Source organism: Nansenia antarctica (genome assembly GCF_963989245.1).
Source record: "Nansenia antarctica genome assembly, chromosome: 2".
Lineage (NCBI taxonomy): Eukaryota > Metazoa > Chordata > Actinopteri > Argentiniformes > Microstomatidae > Nansenia > Nansenia antarctica.
The window spans coordinates 27,851,337-27,876,979 of record NC_137675.1 but is presented as its reverse complement, the minus strand read 5'-3'; the positions used below and the strand labels follow the sequence as shown (position 1 = coordinate 27,876,979).

The following is a 25,643-nucleotide window of genomic DNA, read 5'->3' as shown; positions in this document are numbered from 1 at the left end:
TGAATGGTCCTGCAAAATTGACTGCAAAATGGCCAGTCAGACTCAGAACAGGAGCAATGACTTGGCCTCCAGTCTGAGCTGTGTTGGTGGTACTGGTAGTAGTCTGAGGTGGGATGGAGGGAGCTGTTTCTCTCTGGGTGTCTGCTTCATGGACATGGGCTCCACCGTCCTCCTCATCCAGATTCCTGGCTGCAGACTCAGCCATGCTTGAATGGACTAAAGCAACTTAACCACTAAAGATGTTCAGAGTGCAACTAGGATTATGGACAATAAGTAGTGATGGCGAGATGAAGCCGACGCTTCGTAGCGTGTGTCGAGTAACAGAGGCAGATTTTTGTGGCGCGCCGGTTGTTGTCGAGTTTCAAAATGTCCTCTCGGTTTTGTTGCACTGTGCTGATGAGGACTCGGTACTTGCTCCGGATCTCTCTCCTTCGAGCCGGGTCATCATCATCATCCTTCATGTCTACGGGACTGCAGCCTGCCTCATCGTCATCACCACCTGTGTCTCCGCCCTTCTCCGCTCTCCCATTCTGTCTGGCCGTGGACTCTTTTTTTTTTAGACATTTAAGATTTAATGAGGCAATCTGTTTCAAACAACAACAAAGTGGTCACCCTGCCAACTGTTTTGGTAAACAATTGAGGGATGGGTCAGGGAAATGTAACTACTTAAATCAAAACATATTTACAATCGGCACAATCAAACTAAGACTTAAGAAAGCAATGGAAGAAACGGGGCGAAGGTGGGAAGAGTGTGTTTCTCTAATGGAAACACACATGTGAATTTTTTTATTTTATTTTGCCGGTCGGCTCGGCCCAAAACTACCGCGGCCCACCGGGCAAATGCCCGGTATGCCAGATGGCCAGTCCAGCCCTGTCTTGAACTAACATAGTTCCCACAGGTGATGAACACACATGAACGTGATGACGCAGGCATGCGTCCTATACCCTGCGCCTTAGCGCCTCTTGTGGCACAATCTTAACATTACACATTACACATTATATATCAACTGAGGACATATATCACACAACTCTTAACACCCCCACTTGTACTCAGGTTGTTGCAATCTGAACGAAAAGAACAAAAAAATACAGAATGAAAGTGGACCCCTGTCTTACACATTTCAAACTCCAAAAATAATAGCTGCAAACTTCTTCAGTTTCAACTTAGTTACAGGTTTTGTCATTATATCAGCAACCATGTCATCTGTAGGACAATACATCAAAATAACTCTCCCCTCACTCACAGTAGATCTGATAAAGTGGTACTTTATGTCCACATGCTTACTCCTCTGTCTGTTTACAGGGTTTTTGGCAAGAGCAATTGTTCCCTGATTGTCCTCATACACTATTGTTTGTGTGTACATGTAGTTATCTATACCTCCTAGTAACTGCTCTAGGTATAGACACTCCTGTATGGTTGAAGCCAGTGCCATATATTCCGCCTCACAGGTGGAAAGTGCAACCGTAGGTTGTTTTCTAGTTTTCCATGAAACTAGAGAGCTGTTCTTACTAAGCCTCACACAGTACCCTGTGGTACTGCGCCTGTCTCTGACATCAGACGCCCAGTCAGCATCACTGTAGGCCTGTATACCTAGCTTCTCACTGTCGTTTTTGAAACTTAACCCTTTCTTAGAAGTGCCCTTGAGATACCTCAATGTGTGTTTCACAGTGACCCACTGCTCCTCTGTAGGCTCAGCAAAGTACTGTGATAGCCTGCTTACCACAAAACTTAAATCTGGTCTGGTACAAGTAGTTAGGTATATAAGGCTTCCTACAGCCTCCCTGTACATCCTGACATCATTCATCTTTACTGCATCCTCAGTATATTCCAGTTTCTGATCACAAGGCGTTTCTCTAATTCTACAATTTTGCATATTAAAACGCTATAATATCTTGTTAGTGTACCTTTCCTGTGACATCTTTACACATCCATCGGATTGGCTGAAATCGATACCCAGAAAATGTTTGAGACTGCCGAGATCTTTCATCTTAAACTTTCCTGCGAGCATCTCTTTCACCTCTCTCAAAACCTTCTCATTGCTGGCTGCAATGATCAAGTCATCGACCCATATGATTATGATCACCTTCTCGTCTTTTGACTCTTTGGCATAAACACAGTGGTCGGCTGGGTTTTGTGTGAACCCGTTTTCAGTTAAACAATCATGTAAGACTCTATTCCAATTTCGCCCCGATTGTTTAAGACCATAAAGTGATTTTTCTAGCTTATACACTAGATCATCCTCCTTCTCTTCATAACCCTCTGGTGGATTGATGTACAGGTGCTGGTCATATAATTTGAATATCATCAAAAAGTTGATTTATTTCAGTAATTCCATTCAAAAAGTGAAACTTGTATAATGTATACATTCATTCCACACAGACTGATATTTTTCAAGTGTTTATTGCTTTTAATTTTGATGATTATTACTGACAACTAATGAAAACCCCAAATTCAGTATCTCAGAAAATTAGAATATTACTTAAGACCAATACAAAACAAGTTTTTTTTTAAATGTTGGCCAACTGAAAAGTATGAACATGGAAAGTATAAGCATGTACAGCACTCAATACTTAGTTGGGGCTCCTTATGCCTGAATTACTGCAGCAATGCGGCGTGGCATGGAGTCCATCAGTCTGTGGCACTGCTCAGGTGTTATGAGAGCCCAGGTTGCTCTGATAGTGGCCTTCAGCTCTTCTGCATTGTTGGGTCTGGCGCATCGCATCTTCCTCTTCACAATACCCCATAGATTTTCTATGGGGCTAAGGTCAGGCGAGTTTGCTGGCCAATTAAGAACAGGGATACCATGGTCCTTAAACCAGGTACTGGTATCTTTGGCACTGTGTGCAGGTGCCAAGTCCTGTTGGAAAATGAAATCTGCATCTCCATAAAGTTGGTCAGCAGCAGGAAGCATGAAGTGCTCTAAAACTTCCTGGTAGACGGCTGCGTTGACCCTGGACCTCAGAAAACACAGTGGACCAACACCAGCAGATGACATGGCACCCCAAACCATCACTGACGGTGGAAACTTTACACTGGACTTCATGCAACGTGGATTCTGTGCCTCTCCTCTCTTCCTCCAGACTCTGGGACCTTGATTTCCAAAGGAAATGCAAAATGTACTTTCATCAGAGAACATAACTTTGGACCACTCAGCAGCAGTCCAGTCCTTTTTGTCTTTAGCCCAGGCGAGACGCTTCTGACGCTGTCTCTTGTTCAAGAGTGGCTTGACACAAGGAATGCGACAGCTGAAACCCATGTCTTGCATACGTCTGTGTGTGGTGGTTCTTGAAGCACTGACTCCAGCTGCAGTCCACTCTTTGTGAATCTCCCCCACATTTTTTAATCGGCTTTGTTTCACAATCCTCTCCAGGGTGCGGTTATCCCTATTGCTTGTACACTGTTTTCTACCACATCTTTTCCTTCCCTTCTCCTCTCTATTAATTTGCTTGGACACAGAGCTCTGTGAACAGCCAGCCTCTTTAGCAATGACCTTTTGTGTCTTGCCCTCCTTGTGCAAGGTGTCAATGGTCGTCTTTTGGACAACTGTCAGGTCAGCAGTCTTCCCCATGATTGTGTAGCCTACAGAACTGGACTGAGGGACCATTTAAAGGCGTTTGCAGGTGTTTTTAGTTAATTAACTGATTAGAGTGTGGCACCAGGGGTCTTCAATATTGAACCTTTTCACAATATTCTAATTTTCTGAGATACTAAATTTGGGGTTTTCATTAGTTGTCAGTAATAATCATCAAAATTAAAAGCAATAAACACTTGAAATATATCAGTCTGTGTGGAATGAATGTATACATTATACAAGTTTCACTTTTTGAATGGAATTACTGAAATAAATCAACTTTTTGATGATATTCTAATTATATGACCAGCACCTGTATATGTCATAATCTATGGGAGCGTGCAAATACGCTGTTTTCACGTCCATCTGGTGTAGGAGTAGGTTCTCCTGTGCTGCTTTTTGTAACACCACCCTTACACTCGTCAGGTTTGCTGTGGGTGAAAACGTCTCCCCATAGTCTATCCCCATTACCTGGCTGTAACCCTTGGCCACAAACCGTGCTTTGTACTTGTCTCTTCCATTTATATCACTCTTGATAGAGTAAACCCATCTACCCCCCACTGTTTTCTTGCCTATTGGCAGGGTTGTCAGGGTAAATGTCTTGTTCTCTTCTAACGACTGGACCTCCTCATCCATGGCTTTTACTCACTCTTTTGAGTTATCTGACCTCATAGCCTCTCCAAAAGTCTGTGGAACACCACATACCGCCCTGTAGCAGTAGTCTACTGTGGTATGAACCCCATCACTATCACTGTCTTCATCTACAAAATCCTCTAAGTGACTCGGTTTCTTCCTTTCTCTGGTTGGATACCTCCTATTCTCAGGTTCATCACCTGTCACACTCTGTTGTGTTTGGTTATGGTCATTAGGCCTCACCACTGCACCTGGATTACCACTATGTGTACTTCTACTCTGTTCACTTGGCTCTTCAGCATTTTCTGTTCTCCTATTGGCCTCCTGTGTGGTCTCGCTAGTCCTTGGTTGTCCCATACTGTTATAGTCATCATTTGAGACACATGTCTGTGTCTGTTTTTCTACAGCTGCCCTGCTCACAAACTTCACTAGCCTGTGTTTCTGTACTTTGTTTGTATCTGAATGATATACCAAATATGCCGGGCTGTTCTTGTCATATCCCACAAAACACCCCTGGTCACACCTGGTATCTAGTTTTCCCTTGTCCTGTTTGTACGTGTAGCATACAGACCCAAACTTCTGCATTTTAGATACATTTGCTTTCTTGCCTGTCAGCAGCTGGTAAGGAGTTTGCCCTGTACGTCTGTTAAAGCATCTGTTACGTACCATCGCTGCTGTTTGTACTGCGTAGTGCCATAGTTGTTTTGGAAGCTTGCTTTCAACTATCATGCACCTACCCATCTCAAAAAGAGTACGCCAACCCCTCTCTGCAGTCCCGTTCTGGTGTGGGAAATACGGAGCTGACGTTTCATGTCTAATTTTGTTTTTCCTTAACAGTGTTTGAAAATCATTGCATGTATACTCAGTTCGATTATCGGATCTGATGGATTTTACTTTCCCGTACGGGGATACATCTGCTAGGATCTTTTCCGTAGCTTGTACTGTGTCGCTTTTCTTTTTCAGAAAATATACAAACACTGCGCTCGAGTAATCGTCTGTGAACGACTGCACATATTTGTAGCCCTCTATTGAGTCTGTGGCTATAGGACCTGCAAGGTCTGTGTGTACCATCTGTAAGGGAGCCTCCGCTCTAGTATCAGGGTCTCTATTTCTGGTTTGTGCAAACTTCCCCTGAATACACACCTCGCACTCTTGCTCGGGTCTACCTGTTTTGCCCTTGATCTGCATACCCTCAACCACATTCTGCAACTTTAGAACATCGTCATAATTACAGTGGCCTAATATCTCATGCCATGTCTGTATGTCGTGACATGCATTACACTTATCATTAGATTCACCTTCAGTATGCAAATAATACAACTTGCCATATACATGAATGTCAAATCTGTTACCGTCTCTGGTTATCAGTGCATCTTTCTCTTCTTTGAAAACGACTGTGGCCCCGCTGTTAGTCGCCGCCTTCACCGAGAAGATGTTCTGGGGGTATGACGGTATGAACAAAGCGTCTCTCAGCGTCGCCTTGTGCCGTCGTCCACTGCTGTCGATCAGAGAAACCTCAGCAGATCAGATCAGAACCTCAGCAGATCAGATCAGATCAGAACCTCAGCAGATCAGAGAAACCTCACCCCTTCTCTGATTTTTTATTTTATTTTTTTAGACATTTAAGATTTAATGAGGCAATCTGTTTCAAACAACAACAAAGTGGTCACCCTGCCAACTGTTTTGGTAAACAATTGAGGGATGGGTCAGGGAAATGTAACTACTTAAATCAAAACATATTTACAGAATATTTATAATATAACAGAATATTTCTTTGTCTAGACTAGATAACATGGTATATATGTGACAGCAGCTGGTGAAACCGGGACTGACGGACCGTTCATACTTTTATTCCGAAAATGTTTAATATGTAATTGAATGTCATTGTTTTTTGCTTTGAATATGGCAAGAGCACTGACGCTGTTGCAATCCCTTTGATGATGTCTATATTCCAAGCAAACAGGGGGAAAATAATATTTGAAAAACAGGATGCACCAATCCAATATCCATTTCAGATACATATTTCCCCTGGTCTGATTTTACGTATTGTGAATAATTGTGTTCGGCTCTGTCTTTTGTATTATGATATTATATTATGATATATTATTATTATGAGAAATGCTGTCTTTAATTCAATGACAAACTCATAATATAAGATGGGTGTGGTGGGGTCATCAGCAAAGTAGCTTCGCAAGTATCCCAGAATCCTCTCTACCTCCTTCTCAGTTGCCTCCTGGTGGGATTCTTCGTGTTCCTCCAACTGCATGGGCATGGTCCTCTCGGCGTCCTTGCCAGGCACCTTCCTCTGCCTCTCTCTCCGCTGCCGTGGTGGCGGCGGCTCTGCCAGGAACGAGCCCAGCATGTAGTGGAAGGTCGGGGCTGTCTTGAAGCAGCACTCTGCTCTCTTAGCCAATTTCTGCCAGGCGTCAGCGGGTAGGTAGCCGCCGGTTGCGCCATCCTTCTCTTCCTCCTCCTCCTCCTCCTCCTCCTCCTCCTCCTCCTCCTCCAATCGATTCAGCCCCATGAAGGAGAGAAGGTTCTCAGTAAAGGCAGCCGGGTCAAAAGTAGATCCCCCAGCAGGCAGTTGGCTGGCCTTCTCTTTGCCAAGGTCTGCTGCCAGAACGAGGAGCTGGGCATCCAGCACTGCCTCCGGGGCCTGACGAACTTCTTTATGAAGTATGTTGGTCTCCTCCAAAACCTCAGTGAGTTTGTTGTTGTCGAGTTTCAAAATGTCCTCTCGGTTTTGTTGCACTGTGCTGATGCTTGGACTCTGTGCTGCCCAGTTCACTGGGTGCTGCCTGGTACTTCACTGGCCTCTCTGGGAATGTCCCATTTGGGAACGGTTGCCAGAAAACCTCCCAAAGCTCTGCATCTGTAGGTGTGTCTTGCTTGTACAGAACTGTGCCTGTGTAGTGCCAGATCTTGTATTTTTCTTCACCGTTTTCTTGACCGCCTCCTTGTTGATTTTTTTGCCTCTCGCTTCTTCTGATTCTTCAAAGCGGACTTTGACAGCTGCTTGTCACCTGTAATGCCAGATCTCATGTTCTGTGGCGGTTCCTCTTCATGCAGGGCAGGTGGCTGGTAGGCCTGGGCAGGCTTGGACTCTGTGCTACCCAGTTCACTGGGTGCTGCCTGGTACTTCACTGGCCTCTCTGGGAATGTCCCATTTGGGAACGGTTGCCAGAAAACCTCCCAAAGCTCTGCATCTGTAGGTGTGTCTTGCTTGTACAGAACTGTGCCTGTGTAGTGCCAGATCTTGTATTCTTCTTCACCGTTTTCTTGACCGCCTCCTTGTTGATTTTTTTGCCTCTCGCTTCTTCTGATTCTTCAAAGCGGACTTTGACAGCTGCTTGTCACCTGTAATGCCAGATCTCATGTTCTGTGGCGGTTCCTCTTCATGCAGGGCAGGTGGCTGGTAGGCCTGGGCAGGCTTGGACTCTGTGCTACCCAGTTCACTGGGTGCTGCCTGGTACTTCACTGGCCTCTCTGGGAATGTCCCATTTGGGAACGGTTGCCAGAAAACCTCCCAAAGCTCTGCATCTGTAGGTGTGTCTTGCTTGTACAGAACTGTGCCTGTGTAGTGCCAGATCTTGTATTTTTCTTCACCGTTTTCTTGATCCCTAGCAACCATCCATAGTATTATTGTAAGGCTGTAAGGCTCCTAGCAACCAGAATCAGAATTGCTTTTATTACATCAATGTACGGGTACACAGAGTAACAGTCTTGTGACATTGGCATTGCAGCAGAATACACAATCAATAATAACATAAGCAGGATATAAAAACAACAAAATCAACAATCAACAAAACCAGCAGAATGCAAATCAACAATAATAGTACAAAGTAATAGCACCAGAATGCTAATCAACATATCAACATAATTAATGTAATCAACATTACAGGAAGTTAAAGAAATGCTGAGCATGTTGCAATGAGATGTGATACTATTACCACCAAACTGTTCATAACAACATTTAGTGCAGTTCTGAATATTCTCATGAATAGTCCAATGTCTCCAGCCTACAGAGTGGATCCTTCAGGACATCAGAGAGCATCTTCACACCTGACTCTCCTAGATCATTCCACCACAGCTCCAGCTCTCTCAGGTGGGAGGGGTTTGACCTCAGAGCTGAGGCCAGAGAAGCACAGCCTTCCTTTGTGACACCGCATACTACCAATCTCAGTGTTTCCAGTTTGCAGTGTGGACTCCTCAGTCCAGCAGAGAGCAGCTTCACACCTGAGTCCTGCAGGTCATTCAGACTGAGGTTCAGCTCTGTCAGACTAGAGGAGTTGGAGCTGAGAGCTGAGGCCAGAGACTCACAGCATCCCTCAGTCAGCTCACACCCCTCCAACCCCAGTGTTTCCAGTTTGCAGTGTGGACTCCTCAGTCCAGCAGAGAGCAGCTTCACACCTGAGTCCTGCAGGTTATTGATGCTGAGGTGCAGCTCTGTCAGACTAGAGGAGTTGGAGCTGAGAGCTGAGGCCAGAGACTCACAGCATCCCTCAGTTAGCCAACACCCCCTCAACTTGGCTGTTCTGGAGACTTTGACCACTGGCATCAGCCTCAGAAGAGCCTCCTCTGATCCTCCTCTCCTCTGAGTATTTCTCCAGGTCAAACACATCCAGCTCCTCTTCATCTGCTGTAGGGTTCACATTGAAGGTCACTTTGAATGGTCCTGCAAAATTGACTGCAAACTGGCCAGTCAGACTCAGAACAGGAGCAATGACTTGGCCTCCAGTCTGAGCTGTGTTGGTGGTACTGGTAGTAGTCTGAGGTGGGATGGAGGGAGCTGTTTCTCTCTGGGTGTCTGCTTCATGGACATGGGCTCCACCGTCCTCCTCATCCAGATTCCTGGCTGCAGACTCAGCCATGCTAAAGCAACTTAACCACTAAAGATGTTCAGAGTGCAACTAGGATTATGGACAATAAGTAGTGATGGCGAGATGAAGCCGACGCTTCGTAGCGTGTGTCGAGTAACATTTGCTCTTTGTTGCTCTCAATCTGAGACACGTCATAAGAACAGACACTGATGTTCATTACGACCCACCAGTGGGTTGAGGTCCTCTGACTGCGGCTCCTCCACGTTCTGCAAGTCACTCATCTCCATCTCCAGTCTCCGGAACTTATCCTTAGCTTTCTGCCTGTCATCATAGGCCCTCTTTAGGAGTCCCTGGTTCTGCCTGACGTCCTCATCCACCCGCTTCATCTGCTGCTTGAAGCCATCTATGTGGGCAACCTGGTTCTCTATTTCCCCCCTCAGGTGCCTGATTTCTTCCTCGACGTCTCTGCTGAGGTAGGAGGCCCTCGTCTGACCAGAGGAATAGAAGCGTTTGTTGTAGATCTGATCTCCGTACTTCGAGAAGGCCTTACTGCAGTTCCTAGGAGGCTGTCTGCTCTGCATCACCTTGCGAGCCTCTGCTCTATTCTTGATCAGCAGGACGGTCTCTATGCTCCTCTGGTCGATGAGGCAGTTGGCCACTACTGGGTCCTCTATCTCCAGGGCCTGCAGTACTGAAGGGTAGTCTGGGTGGTAGACTTCCCTCCTGCTGGTGTCGTGTTGCTTGGGCAAGAAATGGCTGGTGATGATGACAGGCTTCCTGCCTGCGGGGTTGGTCCGGGGGGGCAGGATGTCCACTCCTTCTCTGCCACGCTCAAGGAGTTCCATAATGAGGATTGCTCATCTGTCCACCAGGCTTTTTTTGTTCTCCTCTTTTTGTTTGTGCGACCCGGTTGGATAATAATGTCCTTGTGGGGTATCTGTTCTCGCATCTCATGTTTTACAATGTCACAAAACTGAGCATACACCGAGTCCACAGTAAACTGGTTGGCTGCTGAGGCCTCTAACTGGGCTATACAGCCCCTCCGTGCATCTTGGCAGCTGTCACTAGACAGGAAGTGGTCGGGGATAGTGGACAGATCAAAGGCAGTGAAAGAGACCCTGTCCTCGTTCCTCTGTTTGGAAGATTGAGGTAGGGAAGGTACTGCTGGTACTGCTAGGGCAGTGATTGGCTCCTGTCTCAGACCTTCCCCGAGGTGATTGGTTGGAGTGACTAGCACTCTGCATGTGACCTCTACAGTGAGCTTCCTCCCACTTTTTTGGTACTTCAAAAGATATTTATTACGAGAACGAAAACTTTGAGATCTGAACTTTGAAGCTGCGATAGAGAGGTCCCTCTCAAACCGTGAACAACCGTTTGTTAATCTTCTGCCATTTGCTCTTTGTTGCTCTCAATCTGAGACACGTCATAAGAACAGACACTGATGTTCATTACGACCCACCAGTGGGTTGAGGTCCTCTGACTGCGGCTCCTCCACGTTCTGCAAGTCACTCATCTCCAGTCTCCGGAACTTATCCTTAGCTTTCTGCCTGTCATCATAGGCCCTGTAGCAGTCTCTAGGCACAGAGGGAGGTTGACACAGAGGAATGGTACAGAATAATAGTTTTATTTCAGTGGCGCACAGCTCAGCACCGTCACTGACGTGCTGAGCGAGTCTTTTCCCCCCCCCTGAGTTGCTTCTCCCTTTCGGGACCCGCTCCGTCCGCTCCTGGCAGAGCCCTCGCTCTCGCCCCGCTATTCCGCTCCTGGCAGAGCCTCGCTCTCGCCCCGCTATTCCTCCCTTTCGGGACCCGCTCCGTCCGCTCCTGGCAGAGCCCTCGCTCTCGCCCCGCTATTCCGCTCCTGGCAGAGCCCTCGCTCTCGCCCCGCTATTCCTCCCTTTCGGGACCCGCTCCGTCCGCCCGGCTCCCTGCACCTCACCCCCTTTCGGGGTCTCGTGCGTCCTCGCCGCGGCTCTCTCTCTCTCGGTCTCCCAGTGTCTCCGTGCGGCAGGTGCCCTACTCATCTCCCGAGGGAACAAACACACACAGGTTAAATAGACCAGTGGGACAATGAGTCTGATCACTGACACCTGTCCGTAATCAGCCCATCATTCCCCTCCAACGGCAGTCTAGCTCCCTCTGCAGGCCAGAACGCGCCATGTTCCCCACAGGCCCTCTTTAGGAGTTCCCTAAGTGTTCGTGACATAAAGTTAGTGCCTTGGTCGGTGAGGATCTCTTTCGGGATCCCCACCCGGGAGATGACCTGGAATAACGCCTGTGCTACGCTCTTGGCAGAGATAGTACGAAGCGGTATTGCCTCGGGGTATCGAGTCGCGTAGTCTATGAGGACTAACACGAACCGATAGCCCTGTGAGCAACGTTCAAATGGCCCGAATATATCCATCCCAATCCGGTCGAATGGTGCCTCTACCAGGGGGAGGGGGCACAACGGTGCCCTGGACACGGCCGGGGGATTGACTAATTGGCACTCGCGGCAGGATGCGCACCACAGATGCACCTCTGCCCGAATCCCTGGCCAATAAAATCGAGCCATTATCCGGTTGTGTTTTGTCGTATCCTAGGTGGCCTGCCATCGGGTTATAATGCGCCGCCTGAAATATAGCTTTCCGGCGGCTCCTAGGTACCAACAACTGGGTCGTTTCCTCGTCCCTGCGAGTGTCACGACTCACTCTATACAGTCTGTCCCTAATCAATACAAAATACGGGTGGGCGCGCACAGCGTCTGGCCGTACCAGCACACCATCAATACTGATCACCTGGTCATAGGCGGAGCGTAGAGTGGCGTCGCGAGACTGCTCGAGGGGGAAGTCGGCTACTGGAGGGAACGCAGGCGGCGGATCTGCGGGTGCCGGACCCACCGCCTCCTCCGGCTCCTCGGCAGCGTCGGACGCCCTCGCATCAGCGCAGAGCACTGCGCACGCCTCACATTTCCCTGTCGGTCGTGCACGCACCCCCGTGGTTTCCCCTAATACCTGCGGAAACCCAGCCCAATCTAAACCCAAAATTAGGGGGTGCATGAGGCTCGGACTAACCGCCGCCTTGACACTATACTTTTCCCCCCATAACGAATGTCCATCTGCAGCTCCTCCACCCCTCCCTCTGAGAGAGGAGACTCCACCTTGCATTCTGGACACGGGATGACGTTGTCCACCTCCAGGGAGTGAAGACAGCCCGTGCAGAAGATGTGGCCACACAGGAGGGCACGTGGCAGGTTCCCAACGGCCTCGTCCTCAGGTAGGTTGTAGGCTTCGCCACAGATGTCACAGACCAGAGAGTTTGGCTGTTCTGCTCTGCCCGACATGCTGCTGCAGTAACGACGATCTCCACACCCCCGACTAGCTGCACTCGCACCTGCACCTCACCCCCTTTCGGGACCCGCTCCGTCCGCTCCTGGCAGAGCCCTCGCTCTCGCCCCGCTATTCCGCTCCTGGCAGAGCCTCGCTCTCGCCCCGCTATTCCTCCCTTTCGGGACCCGCTCCGTCCGCTCCTGGCAGAGCCCTCGCTCTCGCCCCGCTATTCCGCTCCTGGCAGAGCCCTCGCTCTCGCCCCGGTATTCCTCCCTTTCGGGACCCGCTCCGTCCGCCCGGCTCCCTGCACCTCACCCCCTTTCGGGGTCTCGTGCGTCCTCGCCAAGGCTCTCTCTCTCTCGGTCTCCCAGTGTCTCCGTGCGGCAGGTACTTCCTGCCCTACTCATCTCCCGAGGGAACAAACACACACAGGTTAAATAGACCAGTGGGACAATGAGTCTGATCACTGACACCTGTCCGTAATCAGCCCATCATTCCCCTCCAACGGCAGTCTAGCTCCCTCTGCAGGCCAGAACGCGCCATGTTCCCCACAGGCCCTCTTTAGGAGTCCCTGGTTCTGCCTGACGTCCTCATCCACCCGCTTCATCTGCTGCTTGAAGCCATCTATGTGGGCAACCTGGTTCTCTATTTCCCCCCTCAGGTGCCTGATTTCTTCCTCGACGTCTCTGCTGAGGTAGGAGGCCCTCGTCTGACCAGAGGAATAGAAGCGTTTGTTGTAGATCTGATCTCCGTACTTCGAGAAGGCCTTACTGCAGTTCCTAGGAGGCTGTCTGCTCTGCATCACCTTGCGAGCCTCTGCTCTATTCTTGATCAGCAGGACGGTCTCTATGCTCCTCTGGTCGATGAGGCAGTTGGCCACTACTGGGTCCTCTATCTCCAGGGCCTGCAGTACTGAAGGGTAGTCTGGGTGGTAGACTTCCCTCCTGCTGGTGTCGTGTTGCTTGGGCAAGAAATGGCTGGTGATGATGACAGGCTTCCTGCCTGCGGGGTTGGTCCGGGGGGGCAGGATGTCCACTCCTTCTCTGCCACGCTCAAGGAGTTCCATAATGAGGATTGCTCATCTGTCCACCAGGCTTTTTTTGTTCTCCTCTTTTTGTTTGTGCGACCCGGTTGGATAATAATGTCCTTGTGGGGTATCTGTTCTCGCATCTCATGTTTTACAATGTCACAAAACTGAGCATACACCGAGTCCACAGTAAACTGGTTGGCTGCTGAGGCCTCTAACTGGGCTATACAGCCCCTCCGTGCATCTTGGCAGCTGTCACTAGACAGGAAGTGGTCGGGGATAGTGGACAGATCAAAGGCAGTGAAAGAGACCCTGTCCTTGTTCCTCTGTTTGGAAGATTGAGGTAGGAAATGTTAGGATATGTATAGCATAGCATAGAGTACAGCACAGTGTTTTATTTGTATAGTATAGTATAGTGGATAGTGTACATAGCCTTTATTTATGGAAACCAGCTCTTTTCCCTTCTTGTTTTTAGTTTTTTTCTTTTTTTTCTTTTTTTTCCTAGCACCAGGGGAGCCCCCCCTCCCAAATTTCGTTGTATGGTACCTGTACTATATCAATGACAATAAAGACCATTCATTCATTCATCATTCATTCATTCATTCATTCAGTAGTTTAAAAAAATAATAGAAAGCTATACCACTAATCAGAGGGTTAACTAAAGCAGATGTATGCTTTATGTACATTACCAAATGTAATGGAAGGTAGTAGACCAAATTAGAGATTCCAATGCCATACTATATTTTTGACCCCAATCCCCGCAGAATAACCATAACCCACCCCGAACTCAGAACTAGCGCCGCATTGCCCAAACCCCCCCACCCCCCCCGGGCCTACCTCACGAGAACACCACATACACATACACCCATACACATACACCCATACACCCAGCATCACCAACATACAACCCAGCACCACATACACATACACCACATACACATACACCCCAACTTACCCACTGCCTACCTTCACCAGAACAACACCACACACAACCCACAGACTCCAGCCAAACCAGCCGTCTCTGCCAGCACCATCCGCACCAACACCACTGGGTCACAGGGAAGTACTGATCATCCGCCTGACACCAAAATGCACATTTCCACAAACCCTGCACCCCCTTCCTTCTCTCGCTCTTCTATCCTTTCAGGCACAACGGTCAAATCCAGCTCTGACACCCACCCAGGCTTCCAGACCCAGGAGCAGAGCCCGGCTGTCACCATCACAACACCCCAGCACCAACCCCAGGTTCCAGCTCAGTGACCCCAAACCCCCAGTCCCGGGCCCCCACCCCCAGTTCCAGGCCCTAGGCCTGAGATCCTGCCCAACTCCAGGTCCCCAGCTCCAGGCCCAGTCCCCTACCCGCCAACACCCAGCCCGGAACAAGCTGAGAAGATGCAGGGAGTTTTTCCTGGATGCACTGTGTACAGGCTTTTCGCCCCTGCTTGCCTGCCGTGCGCTGGGCTCCCTGGGCCTCTCCTCAGGGGCCCCCGGACGGCCTGCATGCTTGGTCTGCTCCGTCGCTGGGGCACCTGATCCGGCTAGCCTCGTGCGGGGCTACGGTAGTCTGAGCCTGGTGGACTGGGCCGGGTGCACCGGTGGTGGGGCGGCTGGGGTCCCCCGGGGGGAGTTGTGGGGGCCGCGGCTTTGCACTGTTGGGCAAACTGGTAGTAGTCGCTCTACGAAACAGGTTTTTTACCCTTGCCTCCTCCCGACACTGGAACCTGAACACTGAACACTTTACTTAGTTTAATGTAATGTTGGTTGTTGTTGAATGGAATGTTTGAAATGATTGTACACATGGTGTTGAGTTTTTATAAAAACCCAATAAAAACACCCAATCCCCCACCTATCCAACTATAGCCACCAAGACTTAACAGCCTGTTTGTAGTTTGCTGATGTAGTTTGTAGTTATGATGTATTTATAAACTCTATAAACTCTGTATTTATAAACACTTTCAGAAGTCATGTATCATAAGCTTCAAGCCTTTACTCAAAGTATATTGGTTTAAAGGGCATCATAATCAACCTCAAGCTAGGTAATCCGTTTTGTATGAGAGCATGGCAATACTCTTGGGGGGATTTTATAACATCTAACATTCATTATTCAGTTTTACAATCATAAATTGAGAACACAACAGTATCCAGCCTACTGCAATCTAGAAGATTTACTATACCTTTATTTGAAGCACTGATGTCATGATTAATGTAGGTAATGTATGCATGTTATTTAATTATCTTGTATCCACCTAAGGTGACTAAGAGTAGCCTGAGAACATTGGAATGCTTAGAAGTTAGTGACATTACATTAATTCCATGACAGGAGCCGATCAAAATCCTAAACTGCTTTCCAAAATGTGCATTTCATGGACAAATTCATGTTTGCAAAAAAACCAAACATGAAAATAAAATGTCCACATCATCTTCAATGCAAAAACAATAATTCCCACATAAAATGTCTAGGTGCATTGATAATGTATATTTGAAATCTTGATCTCAAAGACCAACGTTAAGAATATTAACCTTTTTTCCATGATGCATTGCTGTATTTTACCATGACAAGCAACTAATCCTGCTGATTTGATCAATTTATTAGCTTAGTCTGTTGGGTCAAGCTGCCATAGGAGCTCTCCCCCTCCTACACCCCAGAGCCTCAACCTTGATATGAGCTCATCAAAACAAAAAACGCTGCAATACCTTGCCATCACAAGGACAGAACGTCCCCGCTCTACAGTCATGTGTGAGGAATAGAAAGCGACAAGGGATTTCCCCCTCTATCTATTGTTTTATTCAGCCCTACAAAGCTCAAACTTATTTGACAGCAGATGGAGATCTCAAAGCAGACATTTCTGATACAGATAATGAAACGTTGTATTGTACAACTGAAATGTGTTTAATGAAACATACAGAGACAGAAGACATTAGCAGCAACATTCCTGGTGGTGCCCCCCCAAAACACAGCACAAGCATTACCGTCTAAAAGTAAATGTCACAAAATATACAAAAACCAACAAAAAAACCCACACAAAAACACTAAAAAAGCCAGTCTGTTAGCTTGAAGTTCTTCTTTTATGCTGAATGTCGAACCATCTCGGCTCGTCCTCCTACAAAAGTTATCGGGGGGGGGGGGGGGGGGGGGGGGGGCATATTTAAGGGCACAGGGTTTAAATCAAAGAAGTACAGCAACATATATTTTTATTTTTTAGCACTTTACATTTTGCTTCAGTAACCAAACTGGCTGACAGTAAAATATTACTTACACATTTTCCAGGGAAGGGTCTTTGGAGCACGGGGTCCAGGGATAAGGTTGTTAGTAGTGCTCAACTCGGGCCTGTAAAGGAGGATCAGTTTGTTAGGATAGAAGGAAGGTGTTCTCAGCCCTGTAAAGGAGGATAGAAGGAAGGTGTTCTCCGGTTTGACATTAAATCAACTGCTCCAGTTTGAACAGTTCACATGATAAATACCCTATGAAGTATGCATCCTGTGGAGGAGAAAGAGAATAAGACATTGTATTGTGTGGTGTTCTGATCGATCAGGTGTGTGGACACGCCCCACACGAAAGGAGACGCAACGTCATCTGCCTCTGCAACAACAGAAACAGCATTATTATTACAACATCATACAATAACCTTTCCTTGTTCCACACCCTGCTGGGCATGCTTTGAAAATTAAATGGTTGCCCGAATTAGGTACAGCTCCCCAATGCATTCAGTTATGCATAGAAATGATCAGTATGTCACTTAATTAGCACGGCATCTGTACATCTGAAATTTGCATTGGCTCAAGTGTCACCTGGAAGTGTCACCTCTCAGAGCAAATTTACGAACGCACTTTACACTGTGGCAGTTGATGCACCAGTGTTTTCGTTTGAAAACGTGGGATCTGAGTTGCGTTGCCTCTTATTGACTTTCACTAATGTTTTTCCACAAATAACCCATATTACACAATGATTTGACTGAATGATAGGAAGCACAAAAAACTACTACATGGACTTAAACTTTGGAAGGACCAGTCACTGAAACATTGGTAAAGCTGGGAAGGCAGCAACAAGATGCTCACCTCCACAGAGATGGGTTTACTGGAATGTTTGAGGAGTTGTCAGGTCCCCCAACCGTCTTAATGAAGGCCCTGTTTTGGCTGAGGAGACTGATGCCCTACTGGGCTACCAAGTGAGGCACTACTCCCTCTTGCTGTTGGCCAGCCGTCTTGTTTCGTGAACACATTCCCCCCCCCCCAACCTTCAAGATGGGCCTGTTCTTTTCCCCGTTTGATAACCTCCTGTGCATTCTCTTGGGCCTCTCCTTTACGTTGTGGTTCACTCTGCTGCTGGTCTTCATCATTGTGCCTGCCATCTTTGGGGTGTCTTTTGGCATCCGTGGGCTCTACATGAAAACACTACTAAAGATCTTTGAGGTAAGTGGAAGCTAATTCAATGATTGCAGGAGATTGCTCATGTGGTCTTGAGAGGATATCATGGTGCACAGCGTTATGCGTATGTAGTTTATTTGTACTTAAAACACACATGGTGTGGGCCTGTGCTACTGAAGATGGGGGTTGTATGACGATCACATGCTCAGGACACTGACTGTCCTTCTATGGTCAGCTGAGGAATGACTTCCTGGAATGATTGTAGGCCATAGTGACATCACAGGTGACTGCCCCTTCTCACCCCTTGACCAGCTCTAGGGAAGGTGGGGCAAGCATCTGTAGTGGCTGTGATAGGATCACTGGTAGATATTTGCATAAGAAAAGGGGAACAAAAAGGGCAAGACAAGAGCAGAGGGCCCTCTTTAACCACCCCCAGCCCCACAGAGCAGAGCAGACCAGAAATCCAGCTGTGGTAACTGTATACTTTTGTACTTTAAATAAATCGTCTTAAACTCAATAACTGTTCTTTGATTCATAACCAATAAGGTAAAATATACAACATAAGTGGCGAGCCAGCCAGGAGTCAGATATAACCATCTTTTCACAGTCATTTTGCAACTCTTCAATTCAACAAAGGTAGGTTTCTGCAGAGACCCCTCCCCCGTTGATTGGTGTGTGCAAAGTTGACTGTGGATCTCAGATAAGTTATAGTCAAAAGAATCTTGTGTAAAGTTAATCTTGTTGGAATAGAAACAAACCTTTCATAATCTTTAAGCTGGGGTGGGTGAGGGCCGGACTTTGAAGCCCGTTTTTTGTAAATATAGTGTTTGATGGTAAGGTATGTGATTTGTTTGTATGGTATTATGAAATATCGTGAGTGTGTGTGTAAAATTGTGTTTATGGAATGAGTATTCCTAATTTGATAAAGTGTAAGTAGACTGTGAAGTCTGTTTTGTAAGAAAGAGCATTATTGTAAAAGATTAAGAAATCAAATCTTCAGAACTGTGGCCACAGTCTTTGTCTGTGAGAAAGGACACGCCCAGACACGCGGGCACAAAGAGGCCTTTAGGATCTCTTGGAAGAGACCGTGGAAAAAGCATATACATTTGAAGTATTTGAATGAGATTTAGTTTGGTAACTAATAGTTAAATTGCATTGAAAGATAATCTTGAAATTGTTGTGTCGTGGAAAATAACATTATTGTTTGTGAAAGCAAAATATATGGTGTAAAGTTTAATCCCACAGGGACGGTTTTCCCCCAGAGGACAAAGGCAAAGCAGCCCCCACCTTTTTTCTCTCCTCTCCATTTTCAAATAGAAAAGGGGGGCTGCGGGTGATTGTTTCACTTCCCATCTCATAAGATAAGATACATTCATTCACATAGATTGTAGTATTTTAAAGATAGAGATAAAGTGAATTGATCATCGGGGTATTTTAAATAGTTTAAAGGTACGGTTACAGAGGAGTTTACACGGGGAACGCGCGCATGCGCAAACCTTACACACACGGAGACTCAATTCATTTTCACACACAGCAGTGAGCGCGGAGCTCACTTTCGAACCCTTTCTTTCATTTTTCATTTTGTGATAAGGTTGTGATCGCAGAATCACGAAAGTTAAGCATAGTTTGTTAAAAGTAAAATAATAGATTGTGACTTTAGGTTAGATTCAAAGCATATGAGGCAACTTGTGCGTGAGCATAGACAGGGCTGCTCTCCCTGAGCAAAGTCACAACAGTGCCTCCAGCACAGATATTTATGACCCCCAATAAAACGGCTCTGTGACTCTCTGCCTGCTTGCATAGAATGTTGACGAGAGATCTGTAGAGATCATTCATAGATTGATGTTTGTAAATGATTGTTCTATATTACATTACTTTAATTAATTTAATTAATTACTAATTGGTTGAATTAATTATTCAGATCATTCATTATCTGTTTCACAAAACTTTGATCAATTGTTTTGTGATAATCTAATGATAATCATTCCTTTTTTGATATTTTGATAAATAGCTGAATGACTTCACAGGTTTGCATCAATGAAGTATACGATTGTACAATGACTAAGTCTAACTAATCATTCATTCATTTCAAATAACAAGTCGATTTCTTTACAGGTTGTAATTAATAACTAATCATTCATTCCTTTCATTTAACAGTTGATTTATTTACAGGTTGTAATTAATATTTGTAATTTACATCTTTTATTTTAGTTAGAGGGTCCACAGCTTTTGATTAGGAATAGCAGAATAGTTCGTATTGATAGTTGAGCAGTAAAAGGGTTTTTGTAGATCAGTGAATACTTAGGTGTTGACCAGCCTTTGTTGTTTAATAATTGTGTTGACCAGAACTGTAATTAGTATTGAATGAGTAATTAAGTGACATATATTCATAAACAATTAGGAAAAACATTTAAGTATAAAGTACTTACACAGAGATTAGGCAGGGGATTAGGCACCCCGAACCTAGTCTCTAACAGGCGGCGGTGGAATTGCAAAGTTCCGAGGGCACGTTAAAGACTGTATATAGTGCTGGGGAGAGGACTGAAGGCCCCCGTGTCTGATGAAGTATGAATGAACATACTACCGTGGTACCGTCTAGTCGGTACAGCTGTCGCATCTAGGTGTGTGGGCAGTGCGTGGTACGTGGGCGACAGCCCACACCTAGCGGGATGTGAGGGGAAGTCACACCCGTGAACAGGCAAGGCTGGTGTAAACGGTCAAAGTTTCTAGACCCATAGCGAAGTGGGCTAGGGATCAGACCGTCGGTTCCCAACTGGGCGGCCAATCACCGCTACAGGGTTGGTGTTTAGACACTGACTGGGGATCGCTATCGACTGGGTCACCGGCCGGTTGGGTCGCAAAGCCTTAAGCCATAGGAAAATGGTGGCTGCGCTCAGCTCAATGTACAGTCAGGCCACTGTAAGCTGAAACCGAATGCGTTAGTAAGCGAGCAGTGCTTTCCGTGATCAGAGCTCTGAAAAGGAGACGTCTGGGAAGCGGAAGGGGTGGAGGTAGACTGACTCTGACCCAAGAAGGGGTTGGAGGGCAGTAAACCTCCATCGGAAAGGGTTCCAGCCTGAGACTGCGCCCTGGGAAGAGGGGAGGTCTGAAGGAACAAAGTGTAGATTTAAGGTAATACTGCACTGACATACACAAGAGGCAAATCTGTTATTCTGAGTTGTAGGGTTCTGTGTGGACAGTTAATACAGTTAAATTGGACTAGCATTTGTTTAGCAAACAAGGCAATAAGGAGGTGGGTTGTAAGAAAAGTACACCTTATAGAATATTTTCAGCATATTGAGCAGTATAAATCAATCAGCTTAAGATGGGGTCAAATTCAACGAAGATGTTAAAAGATATTAGTGAGGATAGTGGAATTTTGGCAACTTTATCCCCTATGGCTATAGTAGAAAAAATGAATCCTCTTGTTAAGGTAATTAGCAAAATGTCAACGAAATGGAATAGCCGTTGGGCAGACATTGAACAGCCGTGGCCGAAAGAGGGCACCTTCGACTTACGAGTTATTGCAACTTTAGAGGTACTTATTAAAACCTATAAAGCAAACCAGAAAAAGGGAAAGATTAGATCAGAGAAACGCAGGTTAGAGTTAGCTATTTTAGATCTATTTAAGGTAGAGGAGCAGAAAATAGCATTAGCTTGGAATGAGAAAACAGCAAAAATGGGAACGGAAAAGAAAAATGAATTGGCCAGAACACTGGAACAGAAATTGAACATTCCATTCACAAACATGTGTCCAGTCTCCAGTCCCCCTCCATATGCTAAGGCACTGGAGGACCATTCCCAGAAGAAGAAGAAGAAGGAGCCACGGGGAAAAGGGGACGACAGGAGTGACAAGGAAGATGACAGCGAAGATGGCAGTGAAGACTCAAGTGATGACGACAATGCAGATGGAGGCTACAACGCTCAGGTCAGGAAGATTATAGCCACAGCCGAAAAGAAAGGTGGGAGAAGACGCCGGGAGAAAGCGGAAAGAGAGGAAGGAAGACACCACAGATGGCTGAAGGAGCAACGAGAAAGGGAGGAAGAGGAAGATTGTCATCAAATGTCATCAAATACATTAAAGTACTGTCCAGTGCTGATTCGGGGTAACAAGATGGAATATCATCCTTGGAATCATACAGATCTGTCTGAAGTGATAGAAAAGCTCCCAGTCCTGGAAGATGGTGGACACGCGTGGACGACAGAGGTAGACGTGAGACTGACAGGAACGCAAGCAGCGATGGGAGACCTGAAAAGACTCTTAGCTTTTATTGCAGGATTGGATACAATGCAGGAAATATTGATGAAGGCAGGACTTCATAGATATATCAATACATCAGTTTATGATCCAGAGCTCTTCGCAGCAAACAGAGGCAGGCTGTGGAAGGCAATCAGAGAGACTTACCCTACTCACATTCACCCAGACAATATCATTGTGAAGCCACTGGGGGGAGATGAGAATCCCAGGGGTTTTGTTGCCCGTGTGCACTCTCAATGGAGAAGTGTGACAGGGAAGGACGCTGAAGATAACCCCTTAGAAAAATCCATAATCAGGGAAAAAATACAACAAGGTCTTCCTACCCCAGTTAAGGATAAGCTAGCAGAAGTGGTGGGGCTACGACACATGAACAAAGCTGTTTATATAGACCACGTAGCTCATCAAGTAGAGTTATATCGAAAGAATATTCAGATACAGAAGACACAAGACGAAGAGTCACTCAGAATATTGACTCATGTGCAATTGACTGAAAGCAAGAGGAACATAGAGGGAGTGCAGGCTTTAGCTCCACAGCAACAGCCACCTGGGGTGCAGACTGCTACTTACCAGTCATACCCACAGGGGCCACAAGGGGGGTATCCATACCCACAGGGGCCACCAGGGGTGCAAGTGGTTCCATACCAGCCATACAACCAGCCTGGCCAAGGACCACCACAAGGGGGATGGACAGCAGCAGGGAAGAAGATGCTAGGACCATGTTACCAATGCGGCCAGAATGGACATCTAGCCTGTACCTGCTACAACAGGCCCCAAGGGGGCGCAGGGGGGAGCCAAGGAGGAGGATATTGGCCCCCTGCTACACCTGCTCCAGGAGGGATGAACCTCTACGAAGGCCCAGCAGCTGGCCTATAGGGGTGCCCGGAAGATCCGAGTGGGAGGTGCCAGCTGGTGGTGACAAAGAAGCCTGAAGACGCCACGCACCTTCCTATGTCTGGAGAATATGTGAAGACAATCGGATTTGAGGGAATTAAACAGCTGATTCCTACAACTGAGCTTGTAGACTTAGAGTACAAGGGACAGAGAGCAACTCTGTCAATACTTGTGTCAGAACACACGCCAACAGGGCTGCTAGGGAGAGATGCTCTATGCCAATTGAACTGTACAGTAAAATGCACACCTGACGGCTGTCAGGTGACGGTGCCATCCGGTGCTCAGATTCCATCGACAGCCAGAGTGATTAAGCATAGAACAGACCTACAAGCTTTGCCTTTAAAGGGAGCTGATATAGAATATTGGGTTGATGGGTCTTGTTACCGGGTAGGAGAAACTTTGTGCGCTGGGTATTCCTTAGTTAAAGCACAGAATTCAGAGTTTATTGTGGAACAGGCTGAGGCAGTTCCTCAGCCTTGCTCAGCTCAGTTGGCTGAGTTGATTGCCCTCACAGAAGCATGCAACTTGGGAACCGGACGGAGAGTGACAGTGTACACCAACTCTGCCTATGCACATAATGTTTGTCATTTTAATGGAGCTGTATGGAGGGGGCGGGGTTTTAAGAGAACTGATGGTACGCCTATACAGCACCACGCACAGATCATGAAGCTGTTACAGGCCATGATGAAGCCAAAGGAATTAGCCATAGTGAAGTGTGCCACACACAGGTCTGACTCATCACATGTCACACAAGGTAACAGGGCTGCAGAGGATGCAGCCAAAGCCATTACAGGAGCAGACAAGGCAGGTAAAGGTCTTCTGGTCGCACATGAAATGCAATTACAGGGCATGGTCACACTTGAGGATTTATTGATGTTACAGAGCAAAGCAACTACGTTAGACAAGAACGTTTGGCTAGCAAGGGGGAGAAGTCAGGATGACACAGGTCTGTGGAGGAATCATGAGGGGTTGGTTGTAGCACCCTCAGATTTATTAGGCATGTTAATACAGGAAGCTCATGGATTAGCACATGTGGCAAGGGGGGAGGTAAGACGCAAGATCAACAAGGAATATGGGTTTTGGAGTCCATATTTGATGGAACAGATTGACCATGCTTTAGGTCAATGTGGGGTCTGTTGGAGAAACAACATCAGAGTGGGTACACCAGTGGTGTCTGGGCATATCCCTACCCCAATTGGGCCACGGGTGGTGGACAGGGGGGTGGATGTACAGAGTAGGCAGGATGTTGTGCCAACAGGTGCCGAGGTTCCCAGAGAACCTGAGAAGGAGGAGCTACGAGGAGATGCTGTGGTGTTGCCAGAGCCAGTGACATTACCGGCAATGCCTGAAGCCGAGGGGACAGTGGAAAGCTGTCCAGATGCCAATGAACCAGAAACCAACGAAGCAGAGAGTGTTGACAGTCTGGAGGTCCAGCCTGGGAGTGTCCAAAGCCTGGACACCTGTGCTACTGGGGATGCTGACGAGTGCCTGCATCATGCTTCAGATGATGCTGAGGGCGACTCCCCAGACCTTGATCAGCGTGGGAGGGGACCAGACGACTGCCTGAACCTGAATGACACTGACAGACGACGACCAGTTAAGAAGAGATTAAAGACTACGCATAGGGTAGTGAAGCAGCAGATCAAAGGGAACGACGGGAATGGACAGCAGATGATAGCATGGCTGGAAACAGTCTTAGGGGCATGGGAAACTTATTTTGCTAAGATAGGAGCACCTATTATAGCAGACATGATTTTTGACTTTCTTAGGAGACAGGGCCTCATTGACTGTTTTTGGAAAATCAGCCACTCAGTCCACGTTGATGAACTTTTCAGAAGACTAGTCCTCATCTGAGGTGAAGATCTATGCATTAATGCATTCCCTTTGTCCTATGCTTACTGTTGGAGAATTATGTGTTATGATAACTGAATGTCATTATTTGTGTATTGTTTGTTTGTTTCTATATCGTATGTGATTGAGGTCAGTTGAGAAGTGATGTGGTGGTTATACAAAGATAGGAAAGAAGTTCTGTTCCTAGCGCAACGAAGAAAAAGCTCCTGACTAGGAAAGGTTATCAATCTGAGAGAGCGGTAAAGGTTGTTCTGAAGATGCAAGAAACAGGACGACGTCGGTCGTTGGAAGTTTTTGTGTTGAAATATGTATGATGTACTGTGTTTAGATTAATTTGTATTGTTATTTTTAGGATTCTTTTTTATTGTTGATTGTTTTGTATTTGGTTTATATGATATTTTTGGTTGCTGGTACTGGTGCTGGGTTGGTCTGTGTTATTATGTTTCTTGTGTTGTGTGTTGGTGTAGTTTTCTGTCTGTTGTTGTTTATTTTCTAAAAAAAAAATGTTTTTCTTTGGTTTCTTAGTTGCAGTATGTGGGGTTTGTGTTTTTGTTTTGTTTTATGTGGTCGTTTAGTTTCGGAAGGAATATGTAGTTTATTTGTACTTAAAACACACATGGTGTGGGCCTGTGCTACTGAAGATGGGGGTTGTATGACGATCACATGCTCAGGACACTGACTGTCCTTCTATGGTCAGCTGAGGAATGACTTCCTGGAATGATTGTAGGCCATAGTGACATCACAGGTGACTGCCCCTTCTCACCCCTTGACCAGCTCTAGGGAAGGTGGGGCAAGCATCTGTAGTGGCTGTGATAGGATCACTGGTAGATATTTGCATAAGAAAAGGGGAACAAAAAGGGCAAGACAAGAGCAGAGGGCCCTCTTTAACCACCCCCAGCCCCACAGAGCAGAGCAGACC

The 25,643-nt window shown here is 46.7% G+C and overlaps 1 protein-coding gene across 1 annotated transcript; it reads right to left on the bottom strand.

Annotated features, from left to right (window-relative positions):
- Nucleotides 1–953: 953 nt before the first annotated feature.
- LOC308150057 (non-structural maintenance of chromosomes element 4 homolog A-like) lies at nt 954–7,836 on the bottom strand (the record flags this gene model as incomplete). The annotated part of the gene is made up of 4 exons (XM_080522926.1): nt 954–962; nt 6,346–6,980; nt 7,229–7,357; nt 7,563–7,836. The coding sequence occupies 4 exons, from the start codon at nt 7,834–7,836 to the stop codon at nt 954–956; spliced, it is 1,047 nt and encodes a 348-aa protein (XP_080379052.1).
- Between the last annotated feature and the right edge of the window lie 17,807 nt (nt 7,837–25,643).